Raw genomic sequence first — 18,774 nt, 5'->3', positions numbered from 1 at the left:
CTTGGTTTCATGCACACAGGTCCGGATATGTCTCATAAATGACTAGGTACAAAGAAATATGAATTATGAAAAAATATGTATTAGCCTTAAAATATATTTTAATTTGCCCAAAAAAATACTCGATGTGAAAATGGGAATTTTTTTACTCCCAAAAAGATCATTTTAATCCCAACTTCAAAAAAGGGAGTAAGCTACTCCCAGTTCAAAATCTTATCTGGAGCCCTGCAGGTCCTACGCTTCCACAATGCATTTCCATTATTCGAACCTCCATTTACCATAACATTAGGTGCCGATGTATCCTTCAAGGCGTGGTAGACCACGGCTCCAATGGTTTGCTTTTCTTTTTAAGTGGACGTTGGACCTCCTTCAACCCCTTGGGCATGTCTGTTGCATTTTCACGTTGTTTTCCTTTACATGGCACTTTCGCCGCAATCTGCGATTAACTATAAGCGGGCACATAAACAATACATTTTCCAGACAATATGCCAACTACAAAAGTGAACAACTACACCAAACTGTGTTGAACTAAGCACTAAGTCCTGCTCTCGATATTAGAAACCCACCAACTCGGACCTAGACATTCGGCCGCAGTAGAGAACTACAGCGAGACACTACATGTGAACCAACCCTTCAGAGGGAGGTTTTACAAAGGGTATGCTGGATTTGCGATGCTTAACACAAGGGCAGTCACTTTTCTTTCATAAAAGCACAAGAAAAGTTTAATAAGTGGAAAAAATATTTATTTATAATGCCAGAAACATTCTAGTTATACAGCTCAGATTATGCAACACCAATTGAAGAAAGACATCCTTCACGTCCTCTCGGGTGAGTTTAAATGCTTTTAACAAAATGTCCCATTTTCATTGTTAACATCTGGTTAGCAACAGGAGAAAGCATCTTAAAGGGACAGTCGGACAGCATTCATGCCTCTGGATTAGTATTTGACATTAAGACGATGTGTTCAAGTAATTTACCAGCAACTACCTTGTTGGGGATGGGGGGCGGGGGGTAGATCATGCTTTAATCTCTAGCAGGCTCAATAGATGGCCCTCTGTTGAGTGGCAAACCAACCCCCTTGTCGCAATCTGTGATATTGCGTTCCCTCGAGTGGTTTATTTTCTACTTGTACCATCAAAACAGTGGAATTATTGAACTAAAACAACAATTCTTATGTTTCTGATCTCCATGAAATGGATCAGCTTCAAAAGCATCCTTTTAATTGTTTTAAGCAGACATATGTCTGGTCAAACAGAAGGTAGCTGACCGAACAATTCAAAAGAGGGTGCCACTGTGCTAGCACTAGCTTTTGGGAGTCCGAGGTGGCACCCGTTAACTTTTGGCGATGCATGTTTTTATGTGAAGGTTTTTTTCATTATGGAATACAGAAGACATTTTATTGGCCGGCCCATTGCGTCCATTTATAGTGCATGAGGATTCATGTGGAAACTCTCCTCCCTCTCTATGATTAAGTGGATATGCACACGCAAAAACACATTTCCTTAATTCAAAAAGGCAGCTTTCGTAAAGCTTCTTTTGTGGGAATAGATACAGGCATTTCTCATTAGGAATAATCATTCCTTTTCGTTGAGACCACCTCTTCACAAATGTATAATGCTCAAAGATTCTTCCTACTCATTAGATGCTCAAGGTCACCCCCTGGACCTCTTTAAAGGCGTGATGAATTTACCCACATACAGCTGCATAAGGAAGCAAGTCTGTGCTTCCCTCAAACCCCCTCCCCCATTACCCTGTTTAACGTATTTACTGTCCTACCATTTTAAGTGTCTGTTCCTGTATCAAACCTCCCACTCCCTAAATAGTGCATAATCTTGATCATTTTGAGATAGGTGTCCTGCAGTGGTTAAAAAAATAGACACATAGAAGACAAGGCAAAGACATTCCGTTTGCAAACACGAAGGTACAGTAGCAGAAGTTGGGGGCGCTTCCCTCGAACCTTTTACCATTGCAGAAAGTTATTACACTGGTAGGGTAGGGGAAAACTGTAAATCCATATAGCAACCAGAAACAAATCTAACGTAGTAGGTTATTCTTCTCTTTAGTCTAATCAATTTCAGGTGTTCATTCTTAGGCATCGAGCAACATCACAGGTCCTCAGTCTTACACACAAAGAACATATTGTATAAGACGCTCCCAATGTATTTGAGTGATCATTTTTAAATGTTTCTAACGTTCAAAAGTATTGTTTGGCCAATATGTTCTCAGCCCACAAAATATGCCCCCAGTACTAGCCAGTGACCAGTGATAATTCACTCTTGGCATGCTGTATTCATGTGGAGAACTAGCATTCATACCAAAGCGCGAGTGACTCGTTCCTGGCTAGTAACTTGCACCTTGAGATTTGTCACAGGTGCGCATATCTCGCATGTATTGAGCGTTCTTATGTCTTAAATCTGTTCTATGAAATTCTTTCTGCCAACTTGAGCAGGTCTTTAGACTCCAATGAAAAGCATACCGTAACGTGGGGTTTATGCTCAAGACACATCAGGAAAACAGACAAATAAAATCTTTTATTCCAATGAATGTGTGGTCAGAAGATGCACATTCTTCGCGCAGAACACCCGAGGTTCAAAAAAAGACTACCAACATTTTTAATAGTTTCCCCCTCTACCTTCTATATAAATATGCACCTCATAGAAGGGATTCTCTACCCAAATAACAACACATTTCAAAACTGCAGTTAAATGACACGGACTACATCCCACTTATATAAAAATGCATTGATTGATACAGAGCAGGTCTTTCCTCTGCATTATACCCTGGTCATCAGTATTGGATCTGCTGAGCACCCAACAACAGAGGTGATCAGATCTAGTTTTGATAAAGAGAAAAATAAGTGTCAAACATCCACTGCTGAGCTTGAATGCAGCAGAGATTTTAGAGTTTATTTGTGGAGTTTCTTCCATACAGCAGTTTCACTTTGCAGACGCGCCGACAATCAGGAGAGAAAAAACTATAAAAACACAGCATCTTTGCACGTGTATGCACAGTAACAGGCTTTATAAAGCCCTTCATTTCAAAACATGTGATCACTGCTAGACACTGGTGTCCGATGCATAGTATCCAAAGCTATAAAAAGTTTTTTTTCACTGGAGCAGTCACAAGAAGAACAAACGTCGGTGAATCAAAAAAACTTGACCCCCTTGCTGTCGTTGAGCATGATGACTTCAGCCTTGTGCTCCAGTTGGAGGTGTTGCAGTGATCTCAGTAACATGGACTCATCCAAGCCGTAGAATTCTGTGGGGCAGAAAGAAACATCCTTAGTGTCCTATGTGGGTAAGAGCCCAATATGCTTGCGAGGATAGGCAAGGCTCCTCTTTACAAATCCTCTGCTTAAGACTCCAGAGGGGCTGCACTCACGCCTATGGACAGATGCTCTCACTTCCCGTCCACAAGATAGTTTTTACAATTGTGGGCAGATCAGCCTACAAAAGCATTCTCAGCAAACTTTACCTGTCATTTATGAAGTGTAAATCTGTAAAATACTGAATGCGATCCAACAGTGCTGCCCTTATTATGTACCCCATGACAGATTGAGGTACACATGACAGATTGTAATAGGTTGAAAAATGCTTGCCTGGAGCATGTAAGGAGGACCGACTGCTCTAAATCAGCCATTTAAGTAAAATACTATAAAGAGTCTGGAAACATGCGGCTTGAAGACGTTAGACAACCTGCTTGAATGCTTTTTAATGTTTCATAATTTCAAGCACATTGTGCTCTGAAGTTCTGTCAATTGGCATTCTATTTGCATTGTACACATCTACCACTGCTATGTCCCCTTAATTGGTCAGCCCTTTCGCAAACATTACAGGTCAGAGAAAGAGTTGGAAGGCAATTCTGCACAGGCAAATTCCCCCGAGGTTTTTGTTCATACATACTATCTTAACCAAAGAGTAAAAGAAACAGACGCTGCCATCCATCTATGTCACGCGAAATGTCCATGTCTTTCCTGTGGAAAGAATGATGGCAATCAAAGTTGAAAATGGGAGCATTCTTTTGTAGTGATCATTGGTGAAAAGAACATTTGTCCAATTCAACCACACGCTACAAAAATGTGCGTGCCCATCTGAACATGCTAAGAGCTACACCCACATTATGATCACTGTTGTTGTAGTGAAATATTTGAAATACCATATACTTTTACAACTTAACAATCAGTTCTTCTGTTCATTCAAATGGCGCATTCTTGAGAAACTGCAATGTACCTTACCTCCCAAAAATGTATTTGCTTTGCTGAGGGAAGAAAAAAAAAAAAAGACAAAAAAAAGAATCGGATCTTTCTAAAGCGTTTGTAATGTAGTTCGTCTAGTAAATATACAATACATCTAGCTGAATGCCGGGGGGAACGCGTTGTTTAATTTCCTCGATTGCTGCTTGCATGATTCAAAGACACGTTTTGGATGTTGGAACGCTCGAGGCATTGACGGATGGTCCACGGTACTTTGGAATTAGAGAGCTTAAGATGCACTAGTTCGACTAAACACATGTTTTACGAAATATTATTCAATGCGTAGTAATGAGGTTTACCTTCTTTTTCAGTGTCATCGCCACTGGTCAGTTCGTAAAAGGTGAAGACCGTGTTCGTCATTCCATTCTTTGAAACCTAGGAAAACACGTAAAGGCAGGTTAAAAAAAATGACTTCTCTTGGCAAATGCGTACACCCTTGCTTATATCAGGAGACCGCTTCCTAACATGCCTTCTGGACAAACCACTGAGCCAGTGCACATCTTCCGAAAGCATCCTCAATCATTACAGTGATGCACTGGGGCTGCCATGCTTTCAGACAGCCCATACTGATCATGCTCCCAATTACCAGCTCTTTTTCCGATATGCAAACTGTATTCTGTCAAAATAACCCTGGTAAAAACAACATCTACTAAGAATAGCGAAGGTAAGTATGAAGAAAGCAAAAACATCCGAAATGTATTTAATAAGAAAAATCATAGAATAGATCAAAACAAAAGGAAGAATCCTGGCTGGGATCAGCGTGGCTCTGAGCAGCTGAAACGAGGAGAGGAGGGTTGAAATGTGTTGAGATTTATTGGGCTTCCGTCCATTTGTAAAGTATACCTTCAAATCGGGGAAAAGACGAAGTGAAAATAAGGGGGTGCTGGGCTTAGCTGCAGTGATACGGGAGATTCCCTTGCTACTGCTCAATGAATAAGAAATAACATTTTTAAAGCCGTCACATATATTTGCACAGAATTTGACGTTTGAGAAAAAATGTAAGCGGACCTCAAACAGAGATTTTCGGGCAGAAAGGCGCGCAAATCTGTTTTTCACACAAATAATTCCATGAATCAGGCAGTCAGTCACTTACAGTTTCTTAATTTAAAATGTCTTTACATTTACATTTTTTTTTCTATGTAACATTGGTTATTTTTTTACCTCTTTACAGTTACCACTTCATTATCAGTCGGGGGTATTATTCCAGGATTGTATTGTAGAGCATAGAATCATGCACATTGGTGGACAACCTCATTACTTTAAAAGAACAAGTTGCTTCTTACCTTCTAACGTTCATTCGATGGGATGTTCCTCCAACGTATTCCTTATCTTTGATAATTCGTCTCCAGCTTGCTGGCCTCGGAAATTTCTCTGTAGAGGGCGCTGCGCGTCGATGTCCGCCGAGTCGATGCCCCTCGACAGCCACCGTATCGGCGCCGACGTCACCATGCCCATAAATATCCAGGCGCAGCGTCCGTTGCTCAGTTCCGTTTTGTAGCATAAAGATAAGTCATGCCTAAATTGGTTATTGACCTTGAATGAGCGTAAACTGCAACCACAAGGGAAGTGTTACTGCGGGGATGGTTGGGAGGGGCGATAAGGAATACGTCGGAGGAACAATGCATCGAAAGAACGTTACAAGGTAAGAAGTAACTTGTTCTTCGAAGGGATTGTGTCCTCCGACGTATTCCTCATCTTTGATAGACTCCCATAGCAGTGGCATGTAATTGGAGGTGGGAGTAATAATGTCATGTATCCCTTTTAGGAATGAACCGAATGTAATACGGCTTTGCCAAATCTGGTCTCTTGACTACTGGAGGAATCCAGGTTGTAAAATCTTGTGAATGTATGTGCAGACAACCATGTGGCAGCCGCACATATGTCTCGGACCGGTACCCCTCTTCGGAGGGCCGAAGAGGCTGCGATACCCCTGGTTGAATGAGCCTTAAGATTTTGGGGTGGCTCTTTCCCTGCCAGTTTGTAACATTCCAGAATGGCCAAAATAATCCACCTGGAAATGGTCTGTTTTGTTATGGGTAGTCCCAACATGTGACCCAAGTATCCTACAAACAGTTTGTTTGCTTGCCTAATCCTAGCCAGTCTGCTGATGTAAAAGCTCAGAGCTCGCCTTGGGTCCAGCCTATGTAGCCTTTCTTCCTCTTTCCCCGGATGGGGAGGAGGGTAGAACGAAGGTAAGGTAATTTTCTGAGTGATGTGAAATTCAGAAACCACCTTTGGGAGGAAATTAGGCTTCACCTGTAGGACAACATTGTCCTTATGGAAAATTGTATGGGGGGTGAGGGGGTTTACAAGAAAGAGCTTGTAATTCGCTCACCCTCCTAGCAGATGTTAGTGCTACTAATAGGACAGTTTTAAGAGTGAGAAATCTCAGCGAACAAGAATGGTGTGGTTCGAAGGGAGTACCCATTAGGAAATTTAAGACCAATTAGTCCAATAAGGGAACTTGGAATGGTCTTGGAGGATAAACATTAGTTAATCCCTTGAGAAATTGTATTACTAGGGGTAGTTTGAAATACGATGGTTCCTCCGCAGTGCGCTTGAAGATTGATAGCGCTGCGAGATAGCCTTTTACAGTGCCAACTTGAAGGCCTGAGTTTGCCAAGTAGAGTAGAAACGATAAAACCGTTGGTGTACCACATGAAAAAGGGTCGAAATTCTCTTCTCTACACCAGCTGCAAAATTTGGATGGAGAACCCGACCTCCCTTCTGCGAGAGAAGATTCTCTTTGAGTGGAAGACGGATTGGACGGCAGATGGACATATCTAGAAGGTCCGAGTACCACGTTCTCCTGGCCCAGTCCGGGGCAATTAGGGTTATGGTTTTCTGGAATCTTCTCAACCTCCTGATCATTTGAGGAATAACAGGGACTGGTGGAAACGCGTAAAGGAGTGGGAACTCCCAGTCCACCACGAACGCGTCCCCTAGAGCTCCTCTCGGGGGAAATTCCCTTGAACAGAACAGATCGCACTTCCTGTTGGTGCTGGTGGCGAACAGATCCACTTGAGGGATTCCCCAAAGGGCGAAGATCTCTTGAGGGACTTCCTGAGCTAGCTCCCACTCGTGGGAGACTGCTCTGCCTGCTCAGAGCGTCCGCTGTCAAATTCTTCTCTCCAGCTAGATGGACTGCCGATAGAGATTTTCCTTCCTGAATTGCCCAAAACCAGAGCTGCATTTCCTCTCTGCACAGTGGCAGTGACCCTATGCCTCCTCTTTTGTTGAGGTAGTGCATGGCCACCGTGTTGTCCGTCATCATCAGGACATTTCTCCCCCTGTACTGATGGCAGGAAAGCTTTCAGCGCTAGTCTGATCGCTCTCAGCTCCAATAGGTTGATGTGTAGTCTGGACTCCAATGGAGACCAACGACCACTGATGGTCAAGTCGTTGGCATGGGCTCCCCACCCCGTGAGTGAGGCGTCTGTAACTACAGTTATCTCCGGCCATGGTTGCCAAAACAGTTCTCCTTTCAAGATGTTTTCTGGATAGGCCCACCATTGAAGGTCGTGGGCTACCTTGACCGGAACCCGGAGGAGATCTGTCATTCTTCCTGAGTATTGTGACCACTGGGTCCTTAGTGCCCACTGGAGAGATCTTATTCTCAGGCGAGCCTCTGGCACAAGGAAGATGCAGGATGCCATGAGGCCTAGCAATCTCAAAAAGTCGAAGGCTGGGAGATGTTGGGCATTTTGAAACTTGTTGACCATCTGCAGAATATCTTGAGCCCTCACCTCTGATGGCGAGGCTTTTCCCAGGGAAGTGTCCAGGACCGCTCCGATGAACTGGAGTCTCTGTGATGGTATCATCTGTGACTTCTTTAAATTGAGGGAGAAGCCCCGTTTGTGAAGGAAGTGGCAGACATAATCTAGCTGGATCTGAGCTTGTTCCGAAGATACAGCTCTGATCAGCCAATCGTCCAGGTAGGGGTAGGCGTGGATCCCTTCCCTCCTCAGACTTCCAGTCACTACCAACATTAGCTTGGTGAAGACCCTCGGGCCGGAGGCCAGCCCAAATGGCAGAACTCGAAATTGATAATGAGAGCTGCCAATTACGAACCTCAGGTATCTCCTGTGTTTGAGATGGATTGGCACATGGCAATAAGCATCCTGGAGGTCCACAGATACCAGCCAGTCCTGGATCTGGAGGGCCTGAAGGATCTGAGAGTGTTACCATCTACAGGTACCGATTCTTTGGCACCTTTCTCTAGCAGGTCTACAATTTCCTGCAAGAGGAGCGGATCTGGAACTTTTAGAGAGCTGTGCCCCGGTGGATGACTGAGGGATGTGTAGAAAGGGTAGGCAGTAACCCTGGGCAACTCTCTCCAATGCCCAAGCATCTGACGTAATAGCCTGCCATTCCGTCAGATGGTGAGTTAACCTGCCCCCTACAGGTGTTTTGTGTGGAAAGACCTCAGAGTGGTTTGGGGGCGGCTGATGCAGATGCTGAGGGTAAAGAGGCACCCGCTGCTGCTGCGGCCTCAGTACTTTTGACCCGTCCACCTCGGGTGGATCTCCTTTGGCCTCTTTGAGCCGGCTGTCCTCTGCCTTTCCCGAATGCGGAATAATGCCGAAAGGACTTTCCTCTCCCAGAGGTTCCTGAGGGGCGAAAAGGAGTTTGACGGATTGCAGCGCCTAAAGATTTTGCTGCTGCTTTAGATGTTTGCAGCTTTTCCAGACTGTCATCAGCCTTTTTACCGAATAAAGAAGAGCCGTCAAAGGGCATATTCAAAAGTCTGGCCTGTACATCTGGAGCAAAGCAAAAGCAAGACATTCGCAACCACGCATGCCTGCGGATTGTAGTACTTGCCGCCATGGCCCTGCTGATACTGTCAGCGGAATCGATGCCAGTTTGAAGAGATTCGCACATGGCATCTTTAATGATGTTCAGGAAGGCTTCCCTTTCCTCCCTTTCCTCTCCTCTCCTGCCGGTATGCAGTCAGCCGCTGATGAAGCACACCCCCACAGTGTGTGACTGAACCTGGCGAGCGTACAAGTGGCGTTGATGGACTTCAACTCCATACTACAAGCAGAAAATACTTTTTGCCATATAATCGTACCTTTTGTCATCTCTATCCTGTGGGACAGTAGGGTAAGCGGATCTGCTGCTTGATGAAGTTGCCGCTTGAACCACCAGGCTCTCTGGAGTCGGGTGTTTTGATAAATATTCCGGGATAGCCGCATCTACCCTATACTTGGCTGACAATCTTTTATTAACTGCAGGGATAACCTCAGGAGTTTCCCAATTTGATGAAATCTTCCTTTGTAAGGCTGTATGGAAGGGGACCACAGGATCCTCCTGTGGACCTTTGTCTAGTATGTCTGTAAGGTCATCCTGTTCAAAAACAGGTGAGGGCGCAGACCAACCCATGAATTCAATAATTCTTGCCATCAGGGTTCTAAAGGGGGATTCGGCATGTTCCCCTGGGTCTGGTTTGACAAATTCCACTTCTGGGGAAGTGTCCAGACCACTTGCCTCATGTAAAGATTCCTGTAGGTCTTTCAACCTTCTTTCCTCAGGTAAAATCCTCTGAAACAGGTGGTGTGGTCCTCTGCAGCCCGATGGGTCTTTCCTGGTCAGAATCCTCCCCTTCTTCATAGATTGAAGATAATCTGGGGTACTCTGACCTCGGAAATGGTGTAAAATCCATTTCTAAGGCAGAAGGAGCCAAACTCGTCATTATTGGGCGAGAAAACGTCGATGTCGTCGACGCCGATGTGAAAGGATTCGAAGGCGCCGAGAATGGCGTCGAGAAAACTGGAAGAGGCCTAGAAGAACTCGAGAGGATCGGGATCCTACTCGAGGATGTCAACGATGTTCTCGGCGTTGTGCTGGAGGCTCTGGGTATAACCGTTGGCTGTGAAGTAGCCGTGGTTTTCTCTTTTATCGGCGTCGACGATGGCGTCAATTCGATCGACCGATGCGTCGAAGAACTCTTCGACAACGGCGTCGATGGCGCCGATCCATGCGTCGAAGGGATCTTCGACGGCGAAGATGGTGCCTTCCTACCCGATGGCCCGTGGCGCTCTCGGGTGAACTCTTTCGCCGGGTGCAACGACTCACGGCGTTTCGATTTTTTGGGTTTTTCACCCAGGGTATCACCCTCTGCTGTCTTCGAGGGGGTTGAGGCCGCTTTCTCGAAGACGCTTAGCATTTTCTTCCTGAATTCCTCCCACTCAGCCTGAGAGTGGTGTTTTGTGGGGCAGGAGACCCTTTCTGGGGAAACAGAAGATGACGAGGAAGGGGATCTTCGACGTCTCTTCTTTGAGTGTCTAGATCTCGATGAGTGGTGGGAGCTACTTCGAGACCTAGAATGGGAATGCTTTCGACGGTGAGGAGACTAATGCCCCGGCCGAAGAAACTTTCGAGGAGGTTTTGACTGACTTACCTCTCTCGAGCTTCCCCTTGCGCTCCTTCAAGTCTTTCGCCGTCATGGACATGCAGTCCTCACACTCCAAACAATGGTGCTCGACTCCCAAGCACTACAAACAGATCCTGTGAGGATCCGTTATCGACATTTTGTTTCCGCAGTCTCAACATTTTTTGAAGCCGGACCGCGGAGTCGTCGGTTCGGATGAAGCCATCAAGAACAAGTTGGTTTTATCGAGTGAAATATAAGAGGTTTATCTGACTGAGCAACGATATTCCGAGGCCCCACGAAGCGCGGAAAAACAGAACTGAGCAACGGACGCCGCGCGTGGCTATTTATGGGCATGGTGACGTCGGCGCTGATACGGTGGCTGTCGAAGGACATCGACTCGGCGGACATCGACGCGCAGCGCCCTCTACAGAGAAAACATTTCCGAGGCCAGCAAGCTGGAGACGAATTATCAAAGATAAGGAATACGTCGGAGGACACAATCCCTTCGAAAATGACGTTATATTAAGTTTTATAAAGCGCAACTACCGCCCACAGACATCTTGGCGCTACCAAATAAAGCAGCAGAAGCAATGCACTAGAGGTGGCTTTAGCAATCAGAGGAGGTTAAATAGTTAGGTCTTACGCGGCTCGCTGAAGGTGAGCAAATCATTCTCCTACTATAATGCAAAAGGCAGAGAATGCCACTGTATTGCCACCTAAACAGTAAAATGGCGGCCTCCTACTCTCAATCTTTTAGAAGGGGGGACATTTAGTGATCCTCCGAGCATGAGACCTAAGGCAACGTTCTGGAACATAAGGTTGCAATTTATTTAAAAAATGGAGTCACGTCACTGTGTTGTGATTTAAAATCGAACTCGTGCTTTTTAAAACTATACGTTTTCTTAATCTGAACCAATGGAGAGAAAGTAGTCCCGAGAAATGTGTTCAAACTTCCTCAGTAGTATGTTCAAATAGGTATAAACAGTCCCTATAATAACATCCTACTCTACTGACAGGGATATCAATATGTATAATACAATAAAGAGTAAGATAACACGTCTTGTTTTACTTACATCCAACCCCCTTTACACAGGAACTCTATAAGGTTTTCCGGCATCACTAGTCCTGAAAAAATGGACCGTCTGCTATGATTGATTAAAAAATGTGTATAACAAATTTTTATTCAAATAATTCGAACTGTTGAAGGGTGATGCCAGACATATGGTGTTCATTCATTCAAACTTCCTCAGCCTTACTTACTGCCAAATTTTGAACTCTTTGTAGCCTCAAGGTAAGAGTGGGTGGCATTTACAGATGAATGCTATTATTAAAATAAAGGCAGGATGAAATTAAGGCATTCATAACCATAACCTAATGTGGAAAGGTTAGCATTGGCACTAAACCTTTAATTCTCCCGAGATACGAAAGCAACCTAGTTCTTTTGTGCCAGGTCATTGGCCAGAAGAACAAGTTACTTACCAAACTGGTAACGTTCTTTCGATGGGATGTTCCTCCGACGTATTCCTTATCTTTGATGTTATTCATTCCAGCTTGCTGAGCTCAGAATTTTCTTTCCAGTAGAGGGCGCTGCGCGTGGACGTCCCTCGAGTCGGTGTCCCTCGACAGCCTCCATATCGGCGCCAACATCATCATGCGTATAAATAGACTCGTGCAGCGTCCGTTGCTCAGTTCCGTTTTGAAGTTCGTTGCTCAGTTCAGTTTTGAAGTTCAGATTTGCTTTGCATTAATTGGTTAGTAACCTTCAGGGAGCGCAAGCTGCAACTACAAGGGAAGTTTTACTGCGGGGATGGATGGGAGGGGCGATAAGGAATACGTCGGAGGAACATCCCATCGAAAGAACGTTACCAGTTTGGCATGTAACTTTTTCTTCGAAGGGATTGTGTTCTCTGATGTATTCCGTATCTTTGATAGACTCACATAGCAGTAGTGTAAAAAGGAGGTGGGAGTAAAGATGAAATATTTCCCTTTAAAGATGTACAGAATGCAACACAGCTTTTCCAAATCTCGTCTCCTGGCTACAGGAGGAATCCAGGCTGTAAAATTTGGTAAAGGTATGTTCGGACGACCATGTGGCTGCTGCACATATATTTTTTAAATGGGACCCCTCTTTGGAGAGCCGAAGAGGCTGCAATACCCCTGGTTGAATGAGCCGTAAGATGTTGAGGGGGTTCTTTTCCTGCCAATTTGTAGCATTCTAGAATGGTTAAAATGATCCATCTTGAAATGGTCTGTTTTGTGATTGGCAGTCCTAATTTGTGCCCTGTGTATCCTACAAACAATTGGTCTGCTTATCCTAGCAAGTCTTGCCAATATAAAAACTCAAGGCACGCCTTGGATCCAGCCTGTATATTTGTATTCTTTTTATTTATAACGCGCAATCCATCAGGCCCGAGGGCATCAGGGCGCAATTTGTACAAAGTTGCAGAAAAAAAATCCATCTCTCTTCCTCTTTACCTGGATGGGGAGGAGGATAGAACGAAGGTAAGGTTATTTTCTGAGTAATATGGAATTCAGAGACCACCTATGGGAGAAAATTGGGCTTCACTTGTAAGACAACCATGTCTTTATGAAAGATTGTATGAAAAGGTTTACAAGATAGAGCTTGTAATTTGCTCACTCTTCTGGCGGAAGTTAGAGCCACTAGAAAAACTGTTTGAGTGAGACATCTTAATGAACAGGAATGAAGTGGTTCAAAGGGAGTACCCATCAGAAATTTTAAGACTAGATTTAGGTCCCACAATGGACTTGAAAAGACTTTGGGGGATAAACATTAGTTAATCCTTTCAAAAATGGATTACCAAGGGTATTTTGAAATATGAAGGCTCCTCAGCAGTACGCTTAAAGATTGACAGCTCTGCGAGGTAGCCCTTGATCGTACCAATTTGAAGACTTGAATTTGCTAAGTAAAGCAAAGAACAATAACACCATTGGTGTATTGTATGAAAAGGGTTAAATATTCTTATCTCTACACCAGCTGCAAAATGTGTTCCAACGGCAGCGGTATAAAGTCTTTGTTGCTGGCCTTCAAGCTGAAAGCAACACCTCCATGACGTCATCCGGGAGATCCCAATCCTTGCATCTCAACCTTTCAGAAACCATACGTGAAGGTTGAGGGTTCTGATGTCTGGATGGAGAACCTGAACTCCCTTCTGCGGAAGAAGATCCTCTCTTTGCGGAAAACAAATCGGAGGACAGATGGACAGGTCTAGAAGGTCCGGGAACCACGTTCTCCTGGCCCAATCCGGGGCAATTAGGATCATGGCTTTCCGGAATCTTCTCAACCTCCTGACCATTTGAGGAATGACAGGGACTGGGGGAAACGCATACAGAAGTGGAAACTCCCAGTCAACTACGAACGCGTCCCCTAGAGCTCCTCTTGGGTGAAATTCCCTTGAACAAAACTGACCGCACTTCCTGTTGATACTGGTAGCGAACAGATCCGCTTGAGGGGTTCCCCAAAGGGTGAAGATCTCGTGAAGGACTTCCTGAGCTAGCTCCTACACGTGGGAGATTGCTCTGCCTGCTCAGAGCGTCCGCCGTCAAGTTCTTCTCTCCAGCTAGGTGAACTGCTGAGAGAGAGAGAGATTCCCTCTTGAATTGCCCAAAACCAGAGCTGCATTGCCTCTCTGCACAGTGGAAGTGACCCTACGCCTCCTCCTTTGTTGAGGTAGTGCATGGCCACTGTGTTGTCCATCATTAACAGGACATTCTTTCCCTGTACTGATGGCAGGAAAGCTTTCAGCGCTAGTCTGATTGCTCTCAGCTCCAACAGGTTGATGTTTAGTCTGGACTCCGATGGAGACCAACGACCGCTGATGGTCAAGTCGTTGGCATGGGCTCCCCACCCCGTGAGTGAGGCATCCGTGGCTACTGTTATCTCCGGCCATGCTTGCCAAAACTGTTTTTTCAAGATGTTCTCCCGACAGGCCCACCCACTGAAGGTCTCAAGCTACTCTGCCCGGGACTTGAAGGAGATCTGACAAATTTCCTGAGAATTGCGACCACTGGGTTCTTAGTGCCCATTGGAGAGATCTCATTCTCAGGCGAGCCTCTGGCACAAGGAAGATGCAGGATGCCATGAGGCCTAGCAACCTCAAAAAGTTGAAGGCTGGTAGACGTTGTGCATTTTGAAACTTGGTGACCATCTGTAGAATATCTTGAGCCCTCACCTCTGGTGGCGAGGCTTTTCCCAGGGAAGTGTCCTGGGACATAATCTAGCTGGATCTGAGCTTGTTCCAGAGATACTGCTCTGATCAACCAATCGTCCAGGTAGGCGTATTTGTTTTATTTATAATGCGCAGAGCATCAGGGCGTAAACGTGGATCCCTTCCCTCCTTAGACTTGCAGCCACTACCGACATTAGCTTGCTAAAGACACTCGGGGCGGAGGTCAGCCCAAATGGCAGAACTCAAAATTGATAGTGAGAATTACCAATTGTGAACTTGAGGTATTTCCTGCGTTTGAGATGGATTGGCACATGGAAATAAGCATCCTGAAGGTCTAGAGATACCAACCAGTCTTGAAGCTGGAGGGCCTGAAGGATCTGAGAAAGGGTTACCATCTTGAACTTTTCTTTCCTGAGGAATTAGTTCAATTCTCGTAAGTCCGAGATGGGTCTCAGTCCTCCAATCATCTTTGGTACTAGGAAGTAGGGGGAATACCAACCCCTGTTCCGCTCCACTACGGGTACCGGTTCTATGGCACCCTTCTCTAGCAAGTCTAAAATCTCCTGCATAAGGAGCGAGTCTGGAAGCTTCAAAGAGTTATTCCCCGGTGGATGACTGAGGAGTGTGTAGGAAGGGCAGGCAGTAACCTTGGGCAACTGTCTCCAATGGCCAAGCATCCGACGTAATAGCCTGCCATTCTGCCAGATGTTAAGCTGTCCCCTTCTGGTGTCTTGTGACGGGGGACCTCAGAGGGGTTTAGAAGCGGCTGATGCAGATGCCGAGGGTAAAGCAGCACCTGCTGCTGCGGCTTTTGTACCTTTGATCCGTCCACCACGGGTGAATCGTTTCTGGCCCCTATGAGCAGGCTCTCTTCTGCCTCTTCCGAATGCGGAGTAAAAGCGAAAGGACCTACCCCAGGAAGCTCATGAGGGGCGATTTGGAGTCTGTCGGATTGCAGCCCCAAGGGATTTCGCTGCTGCCTTGGATGTTTGTAATCTCTCCAGGCTGTCATCAGCCTTCTTTCCAAATAAAGAAGTGCCGTCAAAGGGCCTGTTCAGAAGTCTGGCTTGTACATCTGGAGCAAAACCAGACTTCCGCAACCATGCAAATCTGTGGATTGTGGTACTTGCCGCCATGGCCCTGCTGATGCTGTCAGCAGAATCAATGCCCGTTTGAAGGGACTCGCACATTGCATCCTTTCCATCCCTGATAATGTTTAAGAATGCATCCCTTTCTTCTCTGTCTGGGAGACAATCAGCCGCAGATGAAGCACAATCCCAAAGTGTGTGGCTGAATCTTGCTAGCGTGCAAGTGGCGTTAATCGACTTAAGCGCCATGCTACATGCCGAAAATACTTTTTTGACATGGCATCAAATCTTTTATCATCCCTGTCCTGTGGAATAGTGGGGTATGCCGACTTACCGTTAGATGAAGTCGCTGCTTGTATAACTAAACTCTGGAGTTGGATGCTTGCTCAGATATTCAGGATCTGAAGCTGAAACTGTATTAAGCACAACTTTTTTTATTTACTGCAGGGATAACTTCAGGAGTTTCACAATTAGCAGATATTTTTCTTTGCAGAGCAGTATGAAAAAAGGAACAACAGGATCCTCCTGTGGACCTTTATCTAAAATATCAGTAGGGTCATCCTGCTGAAAAGAAGGTGTAGGTGTAGTCCACCCCATGAATTCGATTATTCTGGCCATCAGAATCCTATAAGGAGTCTCAGCATGCTCTCCAGGGTCTGGTTTAGCAAACTCTACTTCTGGAGAAGTATCCAAACCACTTCCCTTGTGTAGAGACTCTTGAAGGTCTGTAAACCTGTTCTCCTCAGAGATTAATACCTCTGGCATAGGTATTGTAGTCCTTTGCTAACCAAAGGGTCTCTTTGTCGGAATCCTCCCCTTACTCGTATATAGAGGACAAGGCTCTAAAGTAGTCAGACCTAGGATATGGTTTAAAACCCATTTTTCTAGAGCAGAAGGAGCTAAATTTGTCGTCACTGCCTGAAAGCATCGAGGTTGTCGACGTGGACGTCGCAGGCTTCGACAATCCTGAAAAAGGCGTCGAAAAAGTTTGAAAAGACCTCAATGTACTCGAGAGGATCGGAATCCTACTCGGCGTCATCAAAGTCATGGTCGGTGCTTTCCACACCTCTACTGCCTGTGACGTAGTGACAGTTGTAGGTTTGTCCTTTATCGGGGTCAACAGTGACATCGAAGACGGCATCGATGAAACTGATTTATGCATCGAAGGGCCCTTCGACAAAGGAGTCGATGACGCAGATTTGTGAGTCGATGACGGAGTCGATGACGGCATCGATGGCGCAGTCTTATTGCTTTTACTCGAGGGTTCATGATGCTCCCGAGTATTTTCTCTCGCCGGGTTTAACGACTCGCAGCGTTTTGATTTTTCAGGTCTTTCACCCAGGGTATCACCTTTAGACGTCTCCGAAGGGGTCGATGCCGCTTTCTCGAAGACGCTACTATTTTTTTACGGAATTCCTCCCACTTAGCCGGAGAGCTGTGTTTTGTGGGACAGGGGACCCTTTCTGGGGAAGTAGAGGAAGAAGGAGATCTACGACGCCTCTTCTTAGAGTGTTTTGATCTCGAAGACTGGTGAGAACCACTTCGAGATCTTGAACGAGAATGTTTCTTTTGTCGACGAGGAGACAAATATCTCGAGTCGGCCAAAGAAACTTTCGAGGGAGTAGAAGTTTTAAAGTCCTTACCTCTTTCTAACTCCCCCCTTACGCTCCTTCAAGGCTTTCGCCGTCATGGACATACAGTCCTCGCATTCCGAACAGTGATGCTCCGATCCCAGGCACCACAAACAGATCCTGTGAGGATCTGTTAGCGACATTTTCTTCCCACAGTCATGACATTTTTTGAAACCGGACTGTGGAGTCAATGGTTCGGAAGAAGAAGCCATTGTGTAATAATAATCTTCGAAGAATAAGAAGGTTTTCCTGAAGAAAGGAACCGAGCGTTACGTTTCCGAGGCCCACGAAGTGCGGAAAAACTGAACTGAGCAACAGACGTTGCGCAAGTCTATTTATAAGCATGATGGCGTCGGCGCCGATACGGAGGCTGTCTCGAGGGACGTCGACACGCAGCGCCCTCTACTGGAAAAAATTATTCTGAGGCCAGCAAGCTGGTATGAACAACATCAAAGATAAAGAATACGTTGGAGGACACAATCCCTTCAAATAATATTGTGAACTGCAGCAATAGGTTTAGGGCACAGGCCAAATTGCAGCGATACATAGTTTCAAATCATTATTCAGAGCTGCTCAGTCTTCGGGTTTAACATGTCCATCCATTCTTTAACAGACAAACAAACCTTATTAAAGAATGCCATAAGCCAACAAATCTGCTAGCCTGGGCACGGACTGAGATGTTAGATCTAACTCAAATGCTACCTTATTGCCAGCGGGCCAGTCTCAAACTGTGCTCACAGAAGGGACAACAGAACCCAACGCAGAATTCGTGACTAAATAAGTATCGCTACACAACACGGTCCTACTAAAACAGTAATGGCATACACCTGGCTCAGCGCCAGGGGGAGATGAAACACCACATCATTCTCATTGGACCATCAGAGTTGTGTGAAACTGAGGTGCTCAGGTCAAATCAATGGACACTTGGGGAGCTTTTAATAGCGTTAGCCGTCCTTTGAATCACAAAGGCTAACATGCACACAAAATGCCCATAGCAGTATATTGTACTCAGTCTCCCAATTGAAAGACAAGGCACTGCAATTCAAAAGAAAAATCTTCAAATGTGTAGTGCAACAGTCAGCACAAAATAGAAATCCTCAAAATAATCCTGCAGGTATGTGTAATTGGCTCCATTATGTGTACATTCGTGGCTTCTACGAGTTCATAGGAACACTTGTACAGCCCTACACAACTGTTTAGGAACAAGTTACTTACCTGTAACTGTTGTTCTCCAGCAAGGGTCTGG

General features: G+C 45.4%; 1 protein-coding gene across 1 annotated transcript in view; it reads right to left on the bottom strand.

Annotated features, from left to right (window-relative positions):
* Positions 1 to 2,509: 2,509 nt before the first annotated feature.
* Positions 2,510 to 18,774, bottom strand: part of VPS25 (vacuolar protein sorting 25 homolog) — a 148,333-nt gene continuing 132,068 nt past the window's right edge. Inside the window, exons 5-6 of the mRNA XM_069634170.1 lie at positions 4,549 to 4,624; positions 2,510 to 3,255 (exon numbers count right to left, since the gene is read on the bottom strand). Coding sequence (XP_069490271.1) covers positions 3,143 to 3,255; positions 4,549 to 4,624 — 189 coding nt within the window. The 3' untranslated portion in view covers positions 2,510 to 3,142. The remainder of the gene's footprint in view (positions 3,256 to 4,548; positions 4,625 to 18,774) is intronic.

This window comes from Ambystoma mexicanum, chromosome 13, assembly GCF_040938575.1.
Source record: "Ambystoma mexicanum isolate Mex_15411 chromosome 13, UKY_AmexF1_1, whole genome shotgun sequence".
NCBI lineage: Eukaryota > Metazoa > Chordata > Amphibia > Caudata > Ambystomatidae > Ambystoma > Ambystoma mexicanum.
The sequence above is the reverse complement of the archived record's forward strand: the minus strand, read 5'-3'. Positions and strand labels throughout refer to the sequence as shown.